This window comes from Salvelinus sp. IW2-2015, linkage group LG6.2, assembly GCF_002910315.2.
Source record: "Salvelinus sp. IW2-2015 linkage group LG6.2, ASM291031v2, whole genome shotgun sequence".
Lineage (NCBI taxonomy): Eukaryota > Metazoa > Chordata > Actinopteri > Salmoniformes > Salmonidae > Salvelinus > Salvelinus sp. IW2-2015.
Genome location: NC_036846.1, coordinates 24,126,807 through 24,148,483, shown reverse-complemented (window position 1 = coordinate 24,148,483; position 21,677 = coordinate 24,126,807). Strand labels below are relative to the sequence as shown.

Sequence of the window (21,677 nt, the reverse complement as noted above, 5' to 3'; positions counted from 1 at the left end):
AGAGAGAGAGAGAGAGAAAGAGGAGAGAGAGAAGAGAGAGAGAGACAGAAGATGAGAGAGAGACGAGAGAGATGAGAGAGAGGAGAGAGAGAGAAGAGAAGGGAGAGAAGAGAGAGAGAGATATATATAGACATAATATGGCATTTGAAAATGAAACTTCTGTGAGTGTAATGTTTTTTACTGTTCATTTTATTGTTTATTTCACTTTTGTTTATTATCTATCTATTAATCTCTCTCTCACTTACTTGGCAATGTTGATAAGAGAGAGAGAGAGGAGAGCAGCAGAGAAGAGAGGAGGAGGAGAGAAGACGAGAGAGAGAGAGCAAGAGTCGAGAGAGAGAGACGAGAGAGAGGAGAGGGAGAGAGAGGAGAGAGAGAGAGGAGAGAGGGAGATGAGAGGAGAGAGCGAGAAGAGGAGAAGAGAGAGAGAGAAGAGAGAGAGGAGAGAAGAAGAGAGAGAGAGAGAGAGAAGGATGAGAGAGAGAGACGAAGAAGAGAGAGAGAGACGACGAGAGAGAAGAGAGAGGAGAGAACCCATTATTGAGTCAGACTGGCAGACACAGTGTGACCATAGGTAGGGGTTCCGTGGTGACTAAATCCAAAGATTCTCAAATGTAAATCCCCAGCATTTAGAATAACATGCAATGTTTGGCTGCTCAAACAACCCAGAATGAACAACATTCCTCATCCTATTCCGGGAGTCACACTAATTATTTCCATATTTGCCAGGGGCGGGGAAGACGAACATTCTCTGATTGAGATTCCTGCGTAACCAGGAGCAACGAGGAGGATCCATTGCATGAACGCTTGCCCTACCGGGCTGCTGAGGCCTATAGCACACTCCATTATATAATAATAGCCCTCTAGTCTTGTGTTAAAGCAGTGGTTGTTTGCCACCCACAGGCCATCACTGTTTTAAATAGTCATCCACTAGCCAGCCTCCACCAAGTACCACGCCATCCTATATAACTACTGCCTGTACATACCTTTTCTATTCATTATTGCTGTCTATAACACTCATCCTATATAACTACTGTCTATACACATTCATCTATTATTAACTACTAAATGTCTATACACAACCATCCTATATAACTTACTGCCTGTACATACCTTTTCTATTTCATATGCTGTCTATACACATTCATCCTATATAACTACTGTTCTAATACACCATCCTATATAACTACTTCTTCCATAACTGTCTATACACACCATCCTATATAACTTACTTGTCTATACTGTTCTATATACAACATCCTATATAACTACTGTCTAACACATTCATCCTATATAACTACATGTTCCATACTGTCTATATACCACCATCCTATATAACTACTGGTCTATACACATCATCCTATATAACTACTGTCTATATACACCATACTATTATAACTACTGTCCATACTGTCTATACACACCATCCTTATATAACTACTGTCTATACCTGTCTATATTACACCATCCTATATAACTACTGTCATAACACATCATCCTATATAACTACTGTCCATTTTACTGTCTATAATACACCCATCCTATATAAACTACTGTCTAACACATCATCCTATATAACTACTGTCTATATACCACCATCTATATAACTACTGTCCATACTGTCTAATACACACCATCCCTTTTATAACTACTGTCTATACACCACCATCCTATATAACTACTGTCTATATACACCATTCCTAATATAACTACTGATCTATTATACACCATCCTATATAAGACTACTGTCCATACTGTGTCTATACACACCATCCTACTATAAACTACTGTCCATACTGGTCTATACACCACCTCCTATTTATAAACTGTATATACTGTCTATACACACCATCCTATATAACTACTGATATTACTGTCTATACACACCATCCTATATAACTACTGTATATACTGTTCTATAACACCACCCATCCTTATATACTACTGTATATACTGTCTATACCACACATATTATATAACTACTGTCTATACACACCATCCTATATAACTACTGTCGATACACACCACCTATTAAACACTACTGTCCTATACTGTCTATATAACCACCATCCTATATAACTACTGTCTATTTACACATCATCCTATATAACTTACTGTCCATTACTGTCTATACACCACCATCCTATATAAACTACTGCATATACTGTTCTATTACACACCAGTTCCTATATAACTACTGTAGTATACTGTCTATACACACCATATTATATAACTACTAGTCTATTACACACCATCCTATAAAACTACTGTCTATTACTCACCATCCCTATATAACTACTGTCTATACTTCAACCATTCCTATATTAACTACTGTCCATACTGGTCTATTATACACCATTATTACATACAGTATTATTGATTATTGCAGCTCGTTCTATATTTCTTAAATTTCTTTCTTTTAATTCTGCGGGCGTATTTTAGTTGTGTATTGTTTTGTGTTGCTACGGTACTGTATTACTGACTGATGGAAGCTAGTAAACACAATCATTAGATATTACGTGTACTGTTGCGAGCTAGAAAAACACAAGCATTCATATAATTACTGTACTGTTGGAGCTAGCTAGAAACACAAGCATTATATATTACTGTACTGTTGGGAGCTTAGAAACACAAGCCATTATATATTACTGTTACTGTTGGAGCTAGAAACTACAACATTATATATTACTGTACTGTTGGAGCTAGGAAACACAAGCGATGTACATATTACTTGTACTGTTGGAGCTAGAAACACAAGCATTTAGGTATTACTTGTACTGTTGGAGCTATAAACACAAGCCATATATATTACTGTACTGTTGGACTAGAAACACAAGCATATATATTACTGTACTGTTGGAGCTAGAAACACAAGCCATTATATATTACTGTACGTTGGAGCTAAGAAACCAAGCAATTATGTATTTACTGTTACTGTTGGAAAGCTAGAAACACAAGCATTAGGTATTACTGTTGGAGCTTAGAAACACAAGCCAGAGAAACACTGTTTATCACTACTGACCACATCTCAGAGAGGTACCAGAGAAACACTGTATCACTACTGACCTCATCTCAGGAGAGGTACCAGAGAAATACTGTATCACTACTGACCTCATCTCAGAGAGTTACCAGAGAAACACTGTATCACTACTGACCTCATCTCAGAGAGTTACCAGAGAAACACTGTTTTAGCACTAATGCGGTATTAGATAGACATATTATTGGGTATACAAGCCTCAATATCTGGCTTTTACGATCGATGATTGGCATGTCATTTCTGTTTTTCAGTGTTCCAAGAGTTTGTCCGATYCAGCAATAAGGACATTGAACAGATCATCAAGAAGGAGATGTCTGGAGACGTGAAACAGGCCATGTATGGCATAGGTAAGGATTGTTTTGAATAGACTGCTTACTTACGTACTTACCTATTTAGGCCCTTGACTCCAGGGTGGAGTATAGGCCATTGAGGCTGTTGACAAATTACATCTTACAGGTTTTGGTATTGTAATATTTCGTTTTTTGTTGACCTATCATATCTCTCTTTCTCTCTGCAGTTCGGAGTGTAAAGAACCAGCCTAGTTACTTTGCTGAGCGCCTGTACAAAGCCATGAAGGTAGGTCTATTTTGTCTTCTGTTACAAAATGGCTCCCATTGCAGTCCCGCTATATTTCACTGGCCTGTGGATAGCTAGCTGAATGCAGTTTTTACTAGGCTAGCTGTTAGTACTAGCAGGGGATGGATTCTCTGAGCAGTTCATGTTGTTGTTTATGTCTACCTGGTAGGCTATGTACTATGTGTTCTGTATTGTGGTTTTTATTGTGTTTGTTATTGTGTTTTTTATTGTGTTTTGTGTTGTGGGTTTTGTTTTGTGTTGTGTGTTGTTTTGTGTTTGTTTTGTATTGTGTTTTGTAATGTGATTGTTTTGTATTATGTTTTGTGTTTGTATTGTGTTTTGTGTTGTGTTTTGTGTTGTGTGTGTTGTGTTATGTATTGTGTTTTGTGTTTGTTTTGTATTGTGTTTTGTATTGTGTTTGTTTGGTATTATGTTTTGTATTGTGTTTGTTTGGTATTATGTTTTGTGTTTGTATGTGTTTTGTGCTGTGTTTTGTGTTGTGTTTTGTGTTGTTTTGTTTGTTATTGTGTTTTTTATTGTAGTTTGTATTGTGTTTTGTGTTGTGGTGGGTTTTGTATTGTGTTTTGTATTGTGTTTTGTGTTGTGTTGTGGGTTTTGTGTTTTGTGTTGTGTTGTGTTTGTTTTGTATTGTGATTGTTTTGTGTTTGTATTGTTTTTGTGTTGTGTTTTGTGTTGTTTTGTGTTGTGTGTTGTATTTTGTTGTGTATTGTATTGTGTTTTTTGTTTGTGTTGTGTTTTGTGTTTGTTTTGTATTATGTTTTGTATTGCGTTTTGTGTTGTGTTTGTTTTGTAATGTGATTGTTTTGTATTATGTTTGTGTTTGTATTGTGTTTTGTATTGTGTGTTGTGTTGTGTTTGTTTTGTGTTTTGTATTGTGTTTGTTTTGTATTATGTTTTGTGTTTGTATTGTGTTTTGTGTTGTGTTGTGTTTTGTATTGTGTGTTGTGTTTTGTGTTTTGTGCTGTGTTTTGTATTGTGTTTTGTGTTGTGTTTTTTATTGTTGGTATTTTGTTGTGTTTTTTGTTGTGTTTTGTGTGTGTTTTTTATTGTGTTTGTTATTGTGTTTGTTATTGTGTTTAGTATTGTGTTTTTTATTGTAGTTTGTATTGTGTTTTGTGTTGTGGTGGTTTTTGTATTGGGTTTTGTGTTGTGGTGGGTTTTGTATTGTGTTTGGTGTTGTGTTTTGTGTTGGGTTTTGTGTTGTGGGTTTTGTGTTTGTGTGTTGTGTTTTGTGTTGTGTTTGTTTTGTATTGTGTTTGTTTTGTATTATGTTTTGTGTTTGTATTAAGTGTTGTGTTTTGTATTGTGATTGTTTTGTGTTTGTATTGTGTTTTGTGTTGTGTTTCTGTTGTGTTTTGTGTTTGTTTTGTATTATGTTTGTTTTGTATTATGTTTGTGTTTGTATTGTGTGTTGTGTTTTGTATTGTTATTGTTTTGTTTTTGTGTTGTGTGTTTTGTGTTGTATTGTGTTTTGTATTGTGTTTTGTGTTTTGTATTGTGTTTTGTGTTGTGTTTTGTGTTTGTTTTGTATTATGTATTGTGTTTGTATTGTGTGTTTTGTGTTGTGTTTGTTTTGTATTGTGTTTGTTTTGTATTATGTTTTGTGTTTGTATTGTGTGTTGTGTTTTGTGTTGTGTTTGTGTGGACCCCAGAAAGAGTATAGATGTTGATACATCAACAGTGAATACTAGGGATCCAGCTATATGGATAACCATGTCGCTCTTTCCTCTCTGCAGGGTATGGGCACAGACGACAGGGCTCTCATCCGCATCATGGTCTCACGCAGCGAAGTCGACCTTTTCAATATTCGCAAAGAGTTCAAGGAGACTCACGACTGCTCTCTCCATGAATTCATCCAGGTAGAAACTATGGTTGTAAGTTTTTATATTTTACATGGCGATTAACACACTGCTGTCTACTGTCTGCTGTGCTTTACATGTCCCTTTACTTGTCCCTGTACCCTCGCACTGTCTGGTGTGTGCGTGCGTGCGTGCATGCGTCTGTCTGTCTGTCTGTCTGTCTGTCTTGTTTTCTGTCGTACTACTCCGCTGCACATCCTCTTTTGGTTGAGACGGGTGGAACGGGGAACGGTTCTCTATAGCTTCCTGTGTTGGGTGGGGCTTTTGGCGCTGCGGCTGCCAAAATACAGCTGTTTAGGAATTTCCCCAGCATGCTCGACTTCCTCTATGTAAGCCGCCAAGCGTGATTGGCTAGGAGATGCCGAGGCAGGAAGTGCCTCAATAACAGATCTATACTGGCTCTCACATGTAAAAAAAAAAACACAAAAAAGAAGAAAAAAAAACTGGGTCGTGTACTAAATGTCACCCTATACCCTATGTAGTGCACAACCCTATGGGTCCTGGAGAGAATAGGGTTCCATTTGGGACACTCACCCCAGTAATAACTTCTGCAGGATAGGGTGGCCTTTTAATAATGTCTATGATATTAGCTTTGTCCCAGAGGAGGAAGTGATAATGGTGCCGGAGGGGACGGACGCCATTTTCCGGCCTCCTAACCAACTGTGCTATTTTGTTAGGTTTTTTTGCATTGTTTTTAACTCATTTTTGTACATAATGTTGCTGCTACCGTCTCTTATGACCCGAAAAGAGCTTCTGGACATCGGATGTGAGCAAGACCTTCAAACAGGTCAACATTCACAAAGCCGTAGGGCCAGAAGGATTACCAGCATGTGTACTGAAAGCATGCACGGACCAACTGGCAAGTGTCTTCACTGACATTTTCAACCTGTCCCTGACCGAGTCTGTAATACCAACATGTTTCAAGAAGACCACCGTAGTCCCTGTGCCTAAGAAGAACGCAAAGGTAATCTGCCTAAATGATTAACGCCCCGTAGCACTCACGTCAGTAGCCATGAAATGCTTTGAAAGGCTGGTCATGGCTCCCATCAACACCATCATGCCGGAAACCCTAGGCCCACTCCAATTTGCATACCGCCCCAACAGATCCACAGATGATGCAATCTCAATTGCACTCCACACTGTCCTTTCCCACCTGGACAAAAGGAACACCTATGTGAGAATGCTGTTCATTGACTACAGCTCAGCGTTCAACACRATAGTGCCCACAAAGCTCATCACTAAGCTAAGGACTCTGAGACTAAATACCTCCCTCTGCAACTGGATCCTGGACTTCCTGACGGGCCGCCCCCAGGTGGTAAGGGTAGGCAACAACATATCTGCCACACTGATCCTTATCACGGGGCCCCTCAGGGGTGCGTGCTTAGTCCCTTCCTGTACTCCCCGTTCACCCACGACTGCGTGGCCAGGCACAACTCCAACACCATCATTAAGTTTGCTGACGACACAACGGTGGGAGGCCTGATCACCGACATCGATGAGACAGCCTATAGGGAAGAGGTCAGAGACCTGGCAGTGTGGTGCCAGGACAACAACCTCTCTCTCAATGTGTGCAAGACAAAGGAGCTGATCGTGGACTATAGGAAAAGGAGTGCCGAACAGGACCCCATTAACATCGCGGGGCTGTAGTGGAGCAGGTTGAGAGCTGCAAGTCCCTTGGTGTCCACATCTCCAACAAACTAACATCGTGAAGAGGGCACGACAAAACCTTTTCCCCCTCAGGAGACTGAAAAGATTTGGCATGGGTCCCCAGAGCCTCAGAAAGTTCTACAGTTGCACCATTGAGAGCATCCTGACCGGTTGCATCACCGCCTGGTATGGCAACTGCTCGGCATCTGACCATAAGGCGTTACAGAGGGTAGTGCGTACGGCCCAGTACATTACTTGGGACCAAGCTTCCTGCCATCCAGGACCTATATTATAGGTGGTGTCAGATGAAGGCCCCAAAAATTGTCAGAGACTCCAGCCACCCCAGTCATAGACTGTTCTCTCTACTACCGCATGGCAAGCGGTACCGGAGCGCCAAATCTAGGACCAAAAGACTCCTTAACAGCTTCTACCCTCAAGCCATTAGACTGCTGAACAATTAATCAAATGGCCACCCAGACTATTTACATTGCCCCCCCCCCACCCCCCCACCCCACACACACCCTCTGTTTTTACACTGCTGCTCCTCGCTGTTTATTATCTATGCATAGTCACTTTACAAATTATCTCATCTAACCTGTACCCCCGGACATTGACTCGGTACCGGTACCCCATGTATATAGCCTCGTCATTGTTATGCAATTATCTTGTGTTACTTTTAGATTTTATTAGATATTTTTACTTTAGTTTATTTAGTATATATTGAACTGCATTGTTAGTTAAGGGCTTGTAAGTAAGCATTTCACGGTAAGGTCTACACCTGTTGTATTCGGCGCGTGTGACAAATAAAATTTGATTTGATTTCTATTATGGAATGGTGGAGATTGATTGACGGATCGGTTGATAGAGTGGAGGTGTCACATGCTGTCAATACAGTTGTTGTGCCATAAAAATACAATAAAATCGAACTCGATTTGGAGACATTCTTATTACTGTGTAAAATGCCGTTTTGCATGAATAATGTATTTCAAAATGAATTTTGAACTTAGGTTCTGACAAGCGATAACTTCTTTGCTTTCTATGAATGTTTTTCCACTAACCCTGTGTGTCTCTGTGAGGTACTGTATGTGTCTCTGTTATTGTACTGTACTGTGTGTGTCTCTGTGAGGTACTGTATGTGTCTCTGTTATTGTACTGTACTGTGTGTGTCTCTGTTTATTGTACTGTACTGTGTGTGTCTCTGTGAAGTACTGTACTGTATGTGTCTCTGTGATGTACTGTATGTGTCTCTGTGAGGTACTGTGTGTGTCTCTGTTATTGTACTGTACTGTGTGTGTCTCTGTGAGGAACTGTACTGTATGTGTCTCTGTGATGTACTGTACTGTATGTGTCTCTGTGAGGTACTGAATGTGTCTCTGTTAATGTACTGTACTGTGTGTGTCTCTGTGAGTTATGTACTGTATGTGTCTCTGTGATGTACTGTACTGTGTGTCTCTGTTATTGTACTGTACTGTGTGTGTCTCTGTGATGTACTGTATGTGTCTCTGTGATGTACTGTACTGTGTGTCTCTGTTATTGTACTGTACTGTGTGTGTCTCTGTGAGGTACTTATGTGTGTCTCGTGAGTATGTGTGGTCTCTGTTATGTACTGTACTGTGTGTGTCTCTGTGAGGTACTGTGTGTGTCTCTGTTATTGTACTGTACTGTGTGTGTCTCTGTGAAGTACTGTACTGTATGTGTCTCTGTGATGTACTGTACTGTATGTGTCTCTGTGAGGTACTGAATGTGTCTCTGTTAATGTACTGTACTGTGTGTGTCTGTGAGTACTGTACTGTATGTGTCTCTGTGATGTACTGTACTGTGTGTCTCTGTTATTGTACGTACTGTGTGTGTCTCTGTGATGTACTGTATGTGTCTCTGTGATGTACTGTACTGTGTGTCTCTGTTATTGTACTGTACTGTGTGTGTCTCTGTGAGGTACTGTACTGTATGTGTCTCTGTTATTGTACTGTACTGTGTGTGTCTCTGTTATTGTACTGTACTGTGTGTGTCTCTGTGAGGTACTGTACTGTATGTGTCTCTGTGATGTACTTTATGTGTCTCTGTGAGGTACTCTACTGTATGTCTCTGTAGGTACTGTGTGTGTGTTCTTGTGAGGTACTGTACTGTGTGGTCTCTGTGAGGTACTGTACTGTGTGTGTCTCTGTTATTGTACTGTACTGTATGTCTCTCTGTGAGGTACTGTACTGTATGTCTCTGTTATGTACTGTACGTGTGTGTCTCTGTGAGGTACTGTACTGTGTGTGTCTCTGTGATGTATGTACTGTGCGTGTCTGTTTATGTTACTGTACTGTGTGTCTCTGTGAGGTACTGTACTGTGTGTCTCTGTAAGGTAATGTACTGTGTGTGTCTCTGTGAGGTACTGTGCTGTGTTGTGTCTCTGTGATGTACTGTACTGTGTGTCTCTGAGGTACTGTACTGTGTGTCTCTGTGAGGTACTGTACTGTGTGTGTCTCTGTGAGGTACTGTATGTGTGTGTCTCTGTTATTTTCTGTACTGTATGTGTTCTCTGTGAGGTACTGTACTGTGTGTGTCTCTGTGAGGTACTGTACTGTGTGTGTCTCTGTTATTGCACTGTGTGTCTCTGTGAGGTACTGTATGTGGCTCTGTGATGTACGTATGTATGTCTCTGTGAGGTACTGTACTGTGTGTGTCTCTGTGAGGTACTGTACTGTGTGTGTCTCTGTTATTGTACTGTATGTCTCTGTGAGGTACTGTATGTGTCTGTGTGACGTTACTCAGTTGACAATGCTTTTACTGTGGGAGCTGCATCACTGATTAGTACCGCCACTCTGAATAACTTATGACTTATAATATTTATATAGCTATATGATGTGTGATATAATCTAAGTTATAAAATATGCAATATAATCTAAGTTATAAACTGGGTGGTTCGAGCCCTGAATGCTGATTGGCTGAATGCCGTGGTATATCAGACCGTATACCACGGGTATGACGTTGGTAACCAGTTTATAATAGCAATAAGGCTCCTCGGGGGTTTGTGATATATGGCCAATATACCACACCCCCTCGGGCCTTATTGCTTAATTATATAATATGTGATATAATAACGTAAACACTCAGTAAAAGAGACACTAAATACTCCTTCTTCTCAATATGTGTTCAATTTTGTGTTGAAAATCCGTTTCCTAAATAGGCTATTTGGGACGGAGACTGTTTTAGTTTTTAAGTTCCTAAAAAGCTGCTGCTTCCTCTTTCAGGGTGATACCTCAGGAGACTACCGTAAGACCCTGCTGATGCTGTGTGGAGGACAAGACTAGAACCAGAACCACCCGGCAGGCTTCCAGAAGGCTCTAGAACACCAGTGGAGCTTCTAGAACCCTCTAGAACGCCAACTGAAGCTGTCAATCTACCGGTCAACTGTGCTGTGCGTGCATCCCCATTGAACCCAGTGGGGATAGTCAGTCTGCTCTGTTTGTCCCACACCGCTGCCACTCCTCTGCCAAAGTGACCTATGACCTCAACAGCCTCCCCACATAGTCCCTGTTCCGTTCAGCCTTCCTAGCTTCCTTGAAGTAATCACAGATCTAATTGGGTTCAAGTGATTTTAGGGTGCTAAACTTGCTATACTTACACCTATCGCTAACTAATGATGCATTTCTAAAGAAGTGGAACAGGAGCCAAAGCTCTGTGCTGTCACCTCCGTGTCAGCTAGCCTGTCTTCTTCATGTCAAACCTTTCTTTTTTTTACAGAACTTCTGTAGTGTTCGTGGTATTTACATTGAAAGTGAGAGATAGGAAACTGCTTGGCTATGTGTCTAACTGTCAACCTATTGAAGACTTGAAGTGTTTTTTTGTATAACGCTTCTACAATGCGATAGGTCAATAGGTCATCCATCCAATGAATACTGTATGGTTTTAGGAACGTTACATTGTTTCGCCTGATAATTAAAGGAATGCGTCATAGTACTGTATTCTGTTTCCTTGTCTTTTTTTAAAGATTTGACTGATAAGATATGACCTATATTATGACAAATACATATAAACATGCGTAAATGTTCAAACAGCATTGAATACATTTCAACCAAATTCCGCTTGGGTCCATATTGTGTGTAAAAATGCACATATTGCATGTCATTTGGCTGAGATTTTAAAGCCTTGTGTTGATCTCTGCTGACAGTGCTCCATATACAGCAGGACCGTGTCAATGTCTCTACGTACCAAATGGCACGTTATCCCCTATATAGGGCACTACTTTTGACCAGAGCCCTATGAGCCCTGGTCAAAAGTAGTGCACTACATAGGGAATAGGGTGCCGTTTGGTACGTGTCACTGTGGTTCACTATCTTTAGCTACCTGGGTAGCTTCTGGGTGCAGTTCAATGATTAACTATTGATGTTGCCAGAGGGGCACTGGGCAGAGCTTTAGAATCAGGAAACTCCCTACATACATCCTAAACAACACCCTATTCCCTACACAGTGCGCTTCTTTTAACCAGACCCCTACGGGTCCAGGTCAAGTGTAGTGCACTATTTAGGGAATAGCAAATGGTACTCTATTCGGGAATAGGCTACCACTTTGGACACGGCACTTTTATATAATTCACTCAATGCCTCTCTCACTGAACCAACAGTACATAAAAGTTAACCAATCTTTAAAAAACAGGACGTTGTGGTCTTCTCAGTCCTCATAAATCACTGTGTCTCATTAAAGACGGGTTGATGCCCGTCATCACAGTCATCAAAAGGGTTTTCATTGATAATATAATTGCCATTTTCTTTTTAATCACATCCATTCTGTTCTTTATTTCATACACCTTGGCAGGACTATGAGAGATCTCTAAATTATATATCTTCTCTGGCATATACAGTTAGTGTACACAATATTAAGAACACCTGGTCTTTCCATAATATAGACTGGCCAGGTGAAAGCTATGATCCCTTATTGATGTCAGTTTTTATATCCACTTAAAGCAGTGTATATGAAGGGGGTGAGACAGGTTAAACAAGGATTGTTTGTTGTTGTTGTGCGCCATTCAGAGGGTGAATGGGCGAGACAAAATGTCAGTGTCTTTGAACGGGGTCTGGTAGTAGGTGCCAGGATCACCGGTTTGTGCCAAGAACTGTAACACTGCTGGGGCTTTTCACGCTCAACAGTTTCCCGTGTGTATCAAGAATGGTCCACCACCCAAAGGACATCCAGCCAAATCCCAACTGTGGGAAGCATCGGAGTCAACATGAGCCATCGATGTGGAACGGGGGGTGGAACGTGGGGGGTGGAGGGGGGTGCTACCCAATATTAGGAGAAGGTGTTCTTAATGTTTTGTACACTCAGTGTATAGTTAGTTACATGTACAGTTAGAATCAGTGGAGGCTGCTGAGGGGAGGACGGCTCATAATAACGGCTGGAACGGAGCGAATGGAATGGCATCAAACACATACTGTAGAAACCATGTGTTTGAAATCATTCCACTCATTCCTCTCCAGCCATTATCACGAGCCCGTCCTCCTCGATTAAGGTGCCACCAACCTTCTGTGGTTAAAATATAGTCATGTCAGACAACTACTGTGACTACTGACAAGAGGCCTCACAATGTCTCACTCTACTGAATGTAATGAGCTGTATAATGTACTGTATAATGTACTGTATAATGTACTGTATGATGTACTGTGTGATGTACTGTATGATGTACTGTATGATGTATGATGTACTGTATGATGTACTGTATAATGTACTGTATAATGTACTGTATAATGTACTGTATGATGTACTGTATGATGTACTGTATGATGTACTGTATGATGTACTGTATAATGTACTGTATGATGTACTGTATGATGTACAGTATGATGTACTGTATGATGTACTGTATAATGTACTGTATGATGTACTGTATGATGTATGACGTACTGTATGGTGTACTGTATGATGTATTATGTACTGTATGATGTACTGTATGATGTATGATGTACTGTATGATGTATGATGTACTGTATGATGTATGTATGTGTTATTGTATGTTTGATGTACTGTAATGTATGTATGGATGTACTGTATGATAGTATGATGTACTGTATATGTACTGTATGATGTACTGTATGATGTACTGTATGATGTGTGATGTATGATGTTACTGTATGATGTACTGGTATGATGTATGATGTACTGTATGATGTATCTGTATGATGTACTGTATGATGTACTGTATGATGTACTGTATGACTGTATGATTGTACTGTATGATGTTCTGTATGATGTTCTGTATGTGTACTGTATGATGTACTGTATGATGTACTGTATGAAGTATATGTATCGATGATGTACTGTATGATGTATGATGTCTGTATGATGTACTGAGTATGTATCAGATGTTGATTAACTGTATGATGATGTATGTATGATGTACTGTATGTACTGTATGGCTGTATGATGTATGATGTCTGTATGATGTATGTTGATGTCTGTATGATGTTACTGTATGATGTATGATGACTTGTGTGTGTCGTATGATGTATGATGTACTGTATGATGTACTGTATGATGTATGATGTAATTAGATGGATGATGTTGTATGATGTACGTATGATTGTACTGTAGATGTATAGTACTGTATGATGTATATTACTGTGTGATGTCTGTATGATGTATAGTTATGATGGATATGATTGTATAATGTACTGTATGATGTACTGATGTTGATGATGTTCTAACGTGTGATGTATATTACTGATAACATGATACGTATGGATCCATTCAGTTTGAATTATATCTAACCAAATTCAACAAGGCGACCTGATCGTTTCGTGGCGCTTTGCTGTATGTACTGTATGATGTATGATGTACTGTATGATGTACTGTATGATGTACTGTATGACGTACTGTATGGTGCTGTAGATGTTACTGTATGATGTATATGTACTGTATGATGTACTGTATGAATGTATGATGTACTGTATATGTACTGATGATGTATGATGTACTGTATAAGTATGATGTACTGTAGATGTATTATGTCTGTATGAGTACTGTATGATGTATGATGTACTGTATGATGTATTATGTGCTGTAATGATGTATGTATGATGTACTGATGTATGTATGATGTACTGTATGATGTATGATGTTGATGTACTGTATGATGTACTGTATGATGTACTGTATGACGTACTGTATGGTGTACTGTATGATGACTGTATAGTATATGTACTGTATGATGTACTGTATGATGTAGTGATGTACTGTATGATGTACTGTATGATGTATGATGTACTGTATAATGTATGATGTAACTGTATGATGTATTATGTACTGTATGATGTACTGTATGATGTATGATGTACTGTATGATGTATATGTACTGATATGATGTACTGTATGCATGTAGTGATGCTTGGTATGATGTTGATGTACTGTATGATGTATGATGTACTGTATGATGTACTGGTATGAGTACTGTATGACGTACTGTATGGTGTACTGTTATGATGTCGTAGATGTATTATGTACTGTATGATGTACTGTATGATGTATGATGTTGCATATGACTGTATGATTATGATGTCTGTATCGTATGATGTATGTTATGATGTACTGTATGATGTACTGATGTATGTATGATGTACTGTATGTGTTGAATGTATTGTTTGTTGTGTTGTAATGATGTATGTATGATTTGTATGATTACTGTATGAATGTATGTATGATGTACTGTATGATGTACTGTATGATGTATGATATGTTACTGTATGATGTAAGATGTACTGTATGAATGTATGTAATATGTACAGTATTATGCTGTATGTGTACGGTAGATTACATGTAATATGTATGATGTACTGTATGATGTATGTCTGTATGATGTATGATGTACTGTATGATGTACTGTATGATGGTAAATGATGTAATGTATGATGGATGATGTATTGTATATGTCTGTATGATGTACTGTATGATGTATGATGTACTGTATGTAGATGTACTGTGTGATTACTGTATGAATGTATGATGTACTGTATGATGGATGATGTATTGTATAATGTACTGTATGATGTTACTGATGTTGTATGATGTTTACTGTATAACGTGTGATGTATCATGTACTGCATAACATATGATGTACTGTATGATGTATGATGTACTGTATGATGTAGATGTATGTATCATGTACTGTATGATGTACTGTATGACGTATGTAGTGTATGTATGTGACGATGTATGTATGATGTACTTGTATGATGTATGTATGATGTATGATGTAGGACTGTATGATGTACTGTATGTGTATGATGTACTTATATGTATGATGTACTTGTTGATGTATTATTGTACTGATGTACTGTATGAATGTAATGATGTCTGTATATGTATTATGTACTGTAATGATGTACTGTATGATGTATGATGTATGTAGATGATGTATGATGTACTGTATGATGTTATGATGGTATCTGTATGATGTCTGTATGATGTACTGTATGACGTCTGATATGGTGTAACTGTATGATGTACTGTATGATGTATTATGACTGTATGATGTTACTGTATGATGTATGATGTTAGCTGTATGCATGTACGTGTATGATGTTATGATGTACTGTATAATGTATGATGTACTGTATATGTACTGTATGATGTATGATGTACTGTGTAATGTACTTGTATGATGTTGATGTACTGTATGATGTACTGTATGATTCTGTATGATGTATGATGTACTGTATGATGTCTGTATGATGTATTATGTACTGTTGATGTACTGTAGATGTATTTTGTATCTGTATGATGTATGATGTACTGTATATGTCTGTATGATGTACATAATGTATATGTCTGTATGATGTACGTATGATGTACTGTATGATGTATGATGTACTGTGTGATGTACTGTATGATGTTATGATGTACTGTATGATGTATTGGTATGATGTATGATGTAATGTATGATGGATGATGTACTGGTATGATGTACTGTATGATGTAATGATGTACTGTTCTGTATGATGTACTGTGTGAGATTTACTGTATTGATGTATGATGTACTGTATGTGGCTGAATGTATTGTATATTGTACTGTATGATGTACTGTATGTGTGTATGATGTACTGTATAACCTGTGATGTATCATGTACTGCATATGCATATGATTACTGTATGATGTACTGTATGATGTATGATGTAATGTATGATGTTACTGTATGATGTATGGTACTGTGTATGATGTACTGTGTGATGTATGTATGTACTGCATAACAATGATGTACTGTATGATGTACTGATGATGTACTGTATGATGTACTGTATGTGATTGACTGATATTGCGAGTGCGCAGCTGTTGTAAGCCGTCTCAGAGTTAAAACGGAAAGAAGAAAAAGTGTTTGAGAAGGAGGAAATCCCCACATCAGGCAAGAGATCATGGCAAATGTACGTGCAAGTCTGCCCGTGCGCAGCCAACTGCTCAATTTAAAACTGCACCGTGCAGCAGCCCATGTCATTTAACTGCCCGTGCAGCAGCTGCTCATTTAAACTGCACCGTGCAGCAGCCCACTGCTCATTTAAACTGCACCGTGCAGCAGCCCAACACTGCTCATTTAAACAAAGACTACAACCTCAAAATTATCCCTATTTCATGTTAATTATTATACATTCATAGATTTTTTTGAACCTTTTTTTAACTAGGCAAGTTTAATATAAATGAGATTAAACTTGGTTATTAGGCCTTATACTGTATGGACATTCATTTCTGTGTTATGTCAACTAAATGTGCAAAGCGACATTTAATGTAATTTCCAGCACACTTTAGTTCTGATTCACAAAGAGCACATTGCAACTCTAGTGTTCCTGTGTAGAATATAACTAACACATACAGTAGCAGACTGAGAGTATCGACTGTGTCTGTTTCTCTGGTTGTGTTGTTCACTTTAGGCCAGACTACACTACTGCGCAGTTAGACGGAACCCAGGTCGCCCTGCTCTGCTCTGTTCTCTTCTGTTGAGGCTATGAACTGTATCAGGCCCTTTCTCTATGTGGGAATTCCCCATGTCTCTCTAAAAACATTGAAATTGCTTCCCCCCCTTATTCACCAATTTCCTTAAAATGCGTCTCTCGGACACACGCTCAATGTGTGGGTGAGTTTATGTTTGTTCGCTCTTTTCCAAATTGTATATATAGATGTTGTTTTGTTTGATGTTATAAGATAGTTTGTCTAGGTTATAAAGAGTTCTTTGTTGAGGCTTTTTGACTCTGACTTGGTCACGCTGAATGAATCATCTAATGTGCGTACATGGGCGAATCAAGTTAGTTTWAAAAAAAATGCTATTTGATTTGTGAATGATTGTTAATATTAAAAAGGTTCATTTAATCTAGAATATAATTCTAATTATTTCAGACAAATACATCAAAAATATAAATATGATACTCTTCCAGTAATCTAAAATGTATGTTTTGATGTTTATTTAACTAGGCAAGTCAGTTAAGAACAAATTCCTAATTTCAATGACGGCCTAGGAACACTGCCTTGTTCAGGGGCAGAACGACAGATTTTTACATTGTCAGCTCGGGGATTCGATCTAGCAACCTTTCCGGTTACTGGCACAACGCTCTAACCACTAGGCTACCTGCCGCCCCAATGTAATATGTTATAAAAACATTTAATTATATTTATGTGATGTCATATCTCTTTGACTGGTTAGATTTTTTTTTAAATTGCTTACCTTAGTATGGGAGTAATTATAGGTCATATTTGTTGTTAAAAAAAAACACATCCGAAATTATAACATGACATTTCTGTAATCACTCCAAAATAAAAAATGATAAACATGTTACTATTGGTGTGCATTAACAGTACATCTGAGTTATGAAAAACAAACCCTATACTGAACAGTGCAAATATCAGCCAGCTTTTCCAGACAGGCCTTCTATTCAGCACATATCCAACCAAGCTACAGTCCAGGCGTGGACTTTTCACAGTATTTTGTGCTTGAGGAGAAGCCAAAAAATTTAGCCATGTATTGTAGCAAATTCTTTGACGTTCATTCCTAGAAAGAAGAAAACAACTTTTGATAACTTTTGATATTTCAAATATATTCATTTAAATGTTTTTGTGAAACTTGAATGACCAAAGTGCTCGAGACCGAAAAGAGCAACTGACCGTCCTCCCATGACCCAAATCGTCCTCCAACGACACAAATTAAGAAAAACAATTGTATGTGATTTTCGATGTTTTCTCATAACTGACGACCCACTTCTCACATGCCCAGGGCCCACTAGATCAAGGGCCAGTATCCACCCGGACAGATGAAAATGAGTCCTGGACTAAAAAAAATATTTAAATAGAGATTGGAGATTTGTGTTAGATCTGGCTCCATCTACTCTATTCTACTCTACTGTACTCTATTCTATTATATTATATTATACTCTTCTGTACTCCACTGTACTCTATTCTATTATACTCTACTGTACTCTATTCTACTCTACTGTACTCTACTGTACTCTATTCTACTATATTCTACTTTACTGTACTCTATTCTACTCTACTGTACTCTATTATACTATATTCTATTATACTCTACCGTACTCTATTCTACTATACTTTACTGTACTGTATCCTGCTCTGCTGTACTCTATTCTACTCTACTGTACTCTATTATATTTTATTTTACTGTACTCTATTCTACTTTACTGTACTCTATTCTACTCTACTACTCTAAAATGTAACTACATACTCTATTCTAAACTTAACTAACTGTAACATACTATTACTATAAATCTAACTCATACTGATAAACTCTTTTCTATTAATAAAATATACTTACCTAATCACTGCTCATAATGTAACTATAATTACCTATACTGTACCTACCTATTACTACTCTAAAACTGTACTCTATTACTATATTACCTTTACATGTAACTCATAATATTACTCATATTTAAGAATTCTACTGTAACAACTATTATAACTCCATTCTTGCTACTAAAATGAAAAACATACTATTAAAACTCTCTATATTTTACTTTACTAGTAACTCCTATATCAAATACATACTATATACAATTCTAACTCTAACATGTAAACTCTAAATTCTAACTCTAATTCGATATCTACTATAAACTGATACTATTAAAATTAACTAATCTAATATACTATTAAATAAAGTACTCTATTCTATTAATAAACTCTACGTATACATAATTCTACTCAAAAATTAACTAATTAATAACTACCATAGCTGTACTACTATTACATACATCATATTCTAATTCTAACTACTACTGATAATACATATGTGCGCGTAATAATATTAATAAAAAAAAAACTCTTTACTAAGTACTCTAATCCAATATACCATTAACTTTCTACTATATAACTGTACTACTAATTCTACTCTAACTAGTACATACTATTCCTATTAAAAAAAACTAAAACTAACTGATACTCTATTCTACTCTAACATAGTACTATATAATAATACCAATAACTATTCTATTGAAAATACTAATAACTGAAACTCTATTAACATAACTCATAACTGTACTACATAAAATTATAATTAATAAGAACATCTACCGAATACTCAAATTCTAACATATATTAATACTAGTACTACTAAATCAAACTGCTCTAAAACTGTTCTACTATAATCTACTCTATATTAACTAAACTCTACTGATAACTCTAATATATATTTACAATATTACTGTAACTCTATTAACTAAACTATTACTGTACTAACTAAAATTCTTAACTACTACTGTACTCTAACTTTATTCTACTCATACTAAGTAAAACTCTAATTGGATCACTATATTATAACTTAAACTGTAACTACTATCACATGCTCTATCTGTGACATATATTATAAGAACTCTATATCTAAATATATAAACTCTACTGTAACTCATATTCTCTCATAACTGATAAGCTCTATTCATATTTATACTCAAAAACCAGTACTCTATAATTTCCTAACTAATAAGCTATTAATACTAGTAACTCATATCCTGAAAAGACAATCATTACTAAGTTCTCATATTCTACTCTATTCTACTTAACTGAATATTCTATTAAATATTTATACTATTAACTGTACCTAACTATTCTAACTTTACATGTAAAAAACTAATATTCATACTCTAGCTGTACTCTACTTCATAAATTCTAACTCTAACATGTACTCATATCTACTCTACTCTACTGATCTCTATCTATTATAACTTTTACTGTAGACTCATATTGCTTCTACTGAGTAACTATATCTACTCCTATTCTACTCTAATGTACATCCTATAATCTAACTTTCTACTGTACTACTATTATATTATCTTTACTGTACTCCTATATCCTCTAATTTATACTATTAATAGTAATCTATATCTACTCATTCCTGCTCTACTGTTAACTACTAAATTCTAAGCTCATATTTATACTATTAAACTGTACTCTATTACAATACCTCGTATTCTGCTCTAACCCTGTACTCCTATACTAACATCATATTTTAACTTTGCCTGTAACTACTAATTCTATTTATTACTGATCTCACTAGTACCACTATTCTAACCACATATTCCTGCCTCTATCTACGTATCATAAACTTTCCTACCTTCATATTCTTACTTTACTGAGCACTCTAATTACTCATCTATTCTGCTCTACTGTACTCTATTCTACCTCCTAATTTATACTTATCATGCTGTACTCTATCTAACTTTATTACTGTCCATCCTATGTACTCTATTGTACTCTATTGTACTCTATTCTACTCTATTTTACTTTGCTGTACTCTAATTCTACTTAATTCTGCTATCTACCTGTACTCTCTATTATCTATATACTCCTACTTACTTATTCAAACCAGTGAGCCGATGTTCAAGATAGAAATAAAACAAAATTACTCTTTGTTTAACAAGGCAACATTTTTAATGTTTTTCTTGTTTAACAATATAAACATGTTTTGTTGGTTACGTAACGCCAATGTGAATTTTTGCAGCGCTAGAAGATTAATGTTGTCGAAAAACAGATTTGATTAAGCTTTAGGTCAGCGGGCTAACACTGACTTTAGTCGCCCAACTGGGTTTGAACCTAGGTTGTCTGCGTGAACACACGACTGGGTTTGATGGAAAGGGAAGAATGAAAAGATAGCAGTGTGCCAAGTTTGAACCATTATGATGGTTACCTGGCCTGACATGAGTGAACTGTTGTGTCGCCCCCACACCGCAAAACAAAGTTGTTCAGTCTTGTAGGCCTTAAGGTTAGCTTGTAGTGCTGGTTATGGCAGGGTTGCCTAGGTTACTTTCTAAATGTAATCCGTTACAGTTTCTAGGCACTGTCCAAAATTGTAATCAGTAATGTCAATTTTGGATCCTCAAACTCAGTAACGTAATCTGATTACTTTCAGATGGCCTTCCCTTTAAGAGGTATTAATTAGAAGATAAAAAGGATCCATAAAACACATTTGGTAATGTTATCATAGTGGTCCCTGATTTGTAGTCAGATTCGCTGAGGTGGACAAACTTAAACTTGCGCTTTTTTCAAGCTGAATTGAATGTCATTTAGAAAA

The 21,677-nt window shown here is 37.3% G+C and overlaps 1 protein-coding gene across 1 annotated transcript in view; it reads left to right on the top strand.

Moving 5' to 3' along the window:
• anxa6 (annexin A6) overlaps positions 1-11,093 on the top strand; it is a 45,416-nt gene extending 34,323 nt beyond the window's left edge. The window contains 4 exon segments of the mRNA XM_070444168.1: positions 3,262-3,384; positions 3,555-3,613; positions 5,371-5,493; positions 10,380-11,093. Coding sequence (XP_070300269.1) covers positions 3,262-3,384; positions 3,555-3,613; positions 5,371-5,493; positions 10,380-10,439 — 365 coding nt within the window. The 3' untranslated portion in view covers positions 10,440-11,093.
• Positions 11,094-21,677: the final 10,584 nt, after the last annotated feature.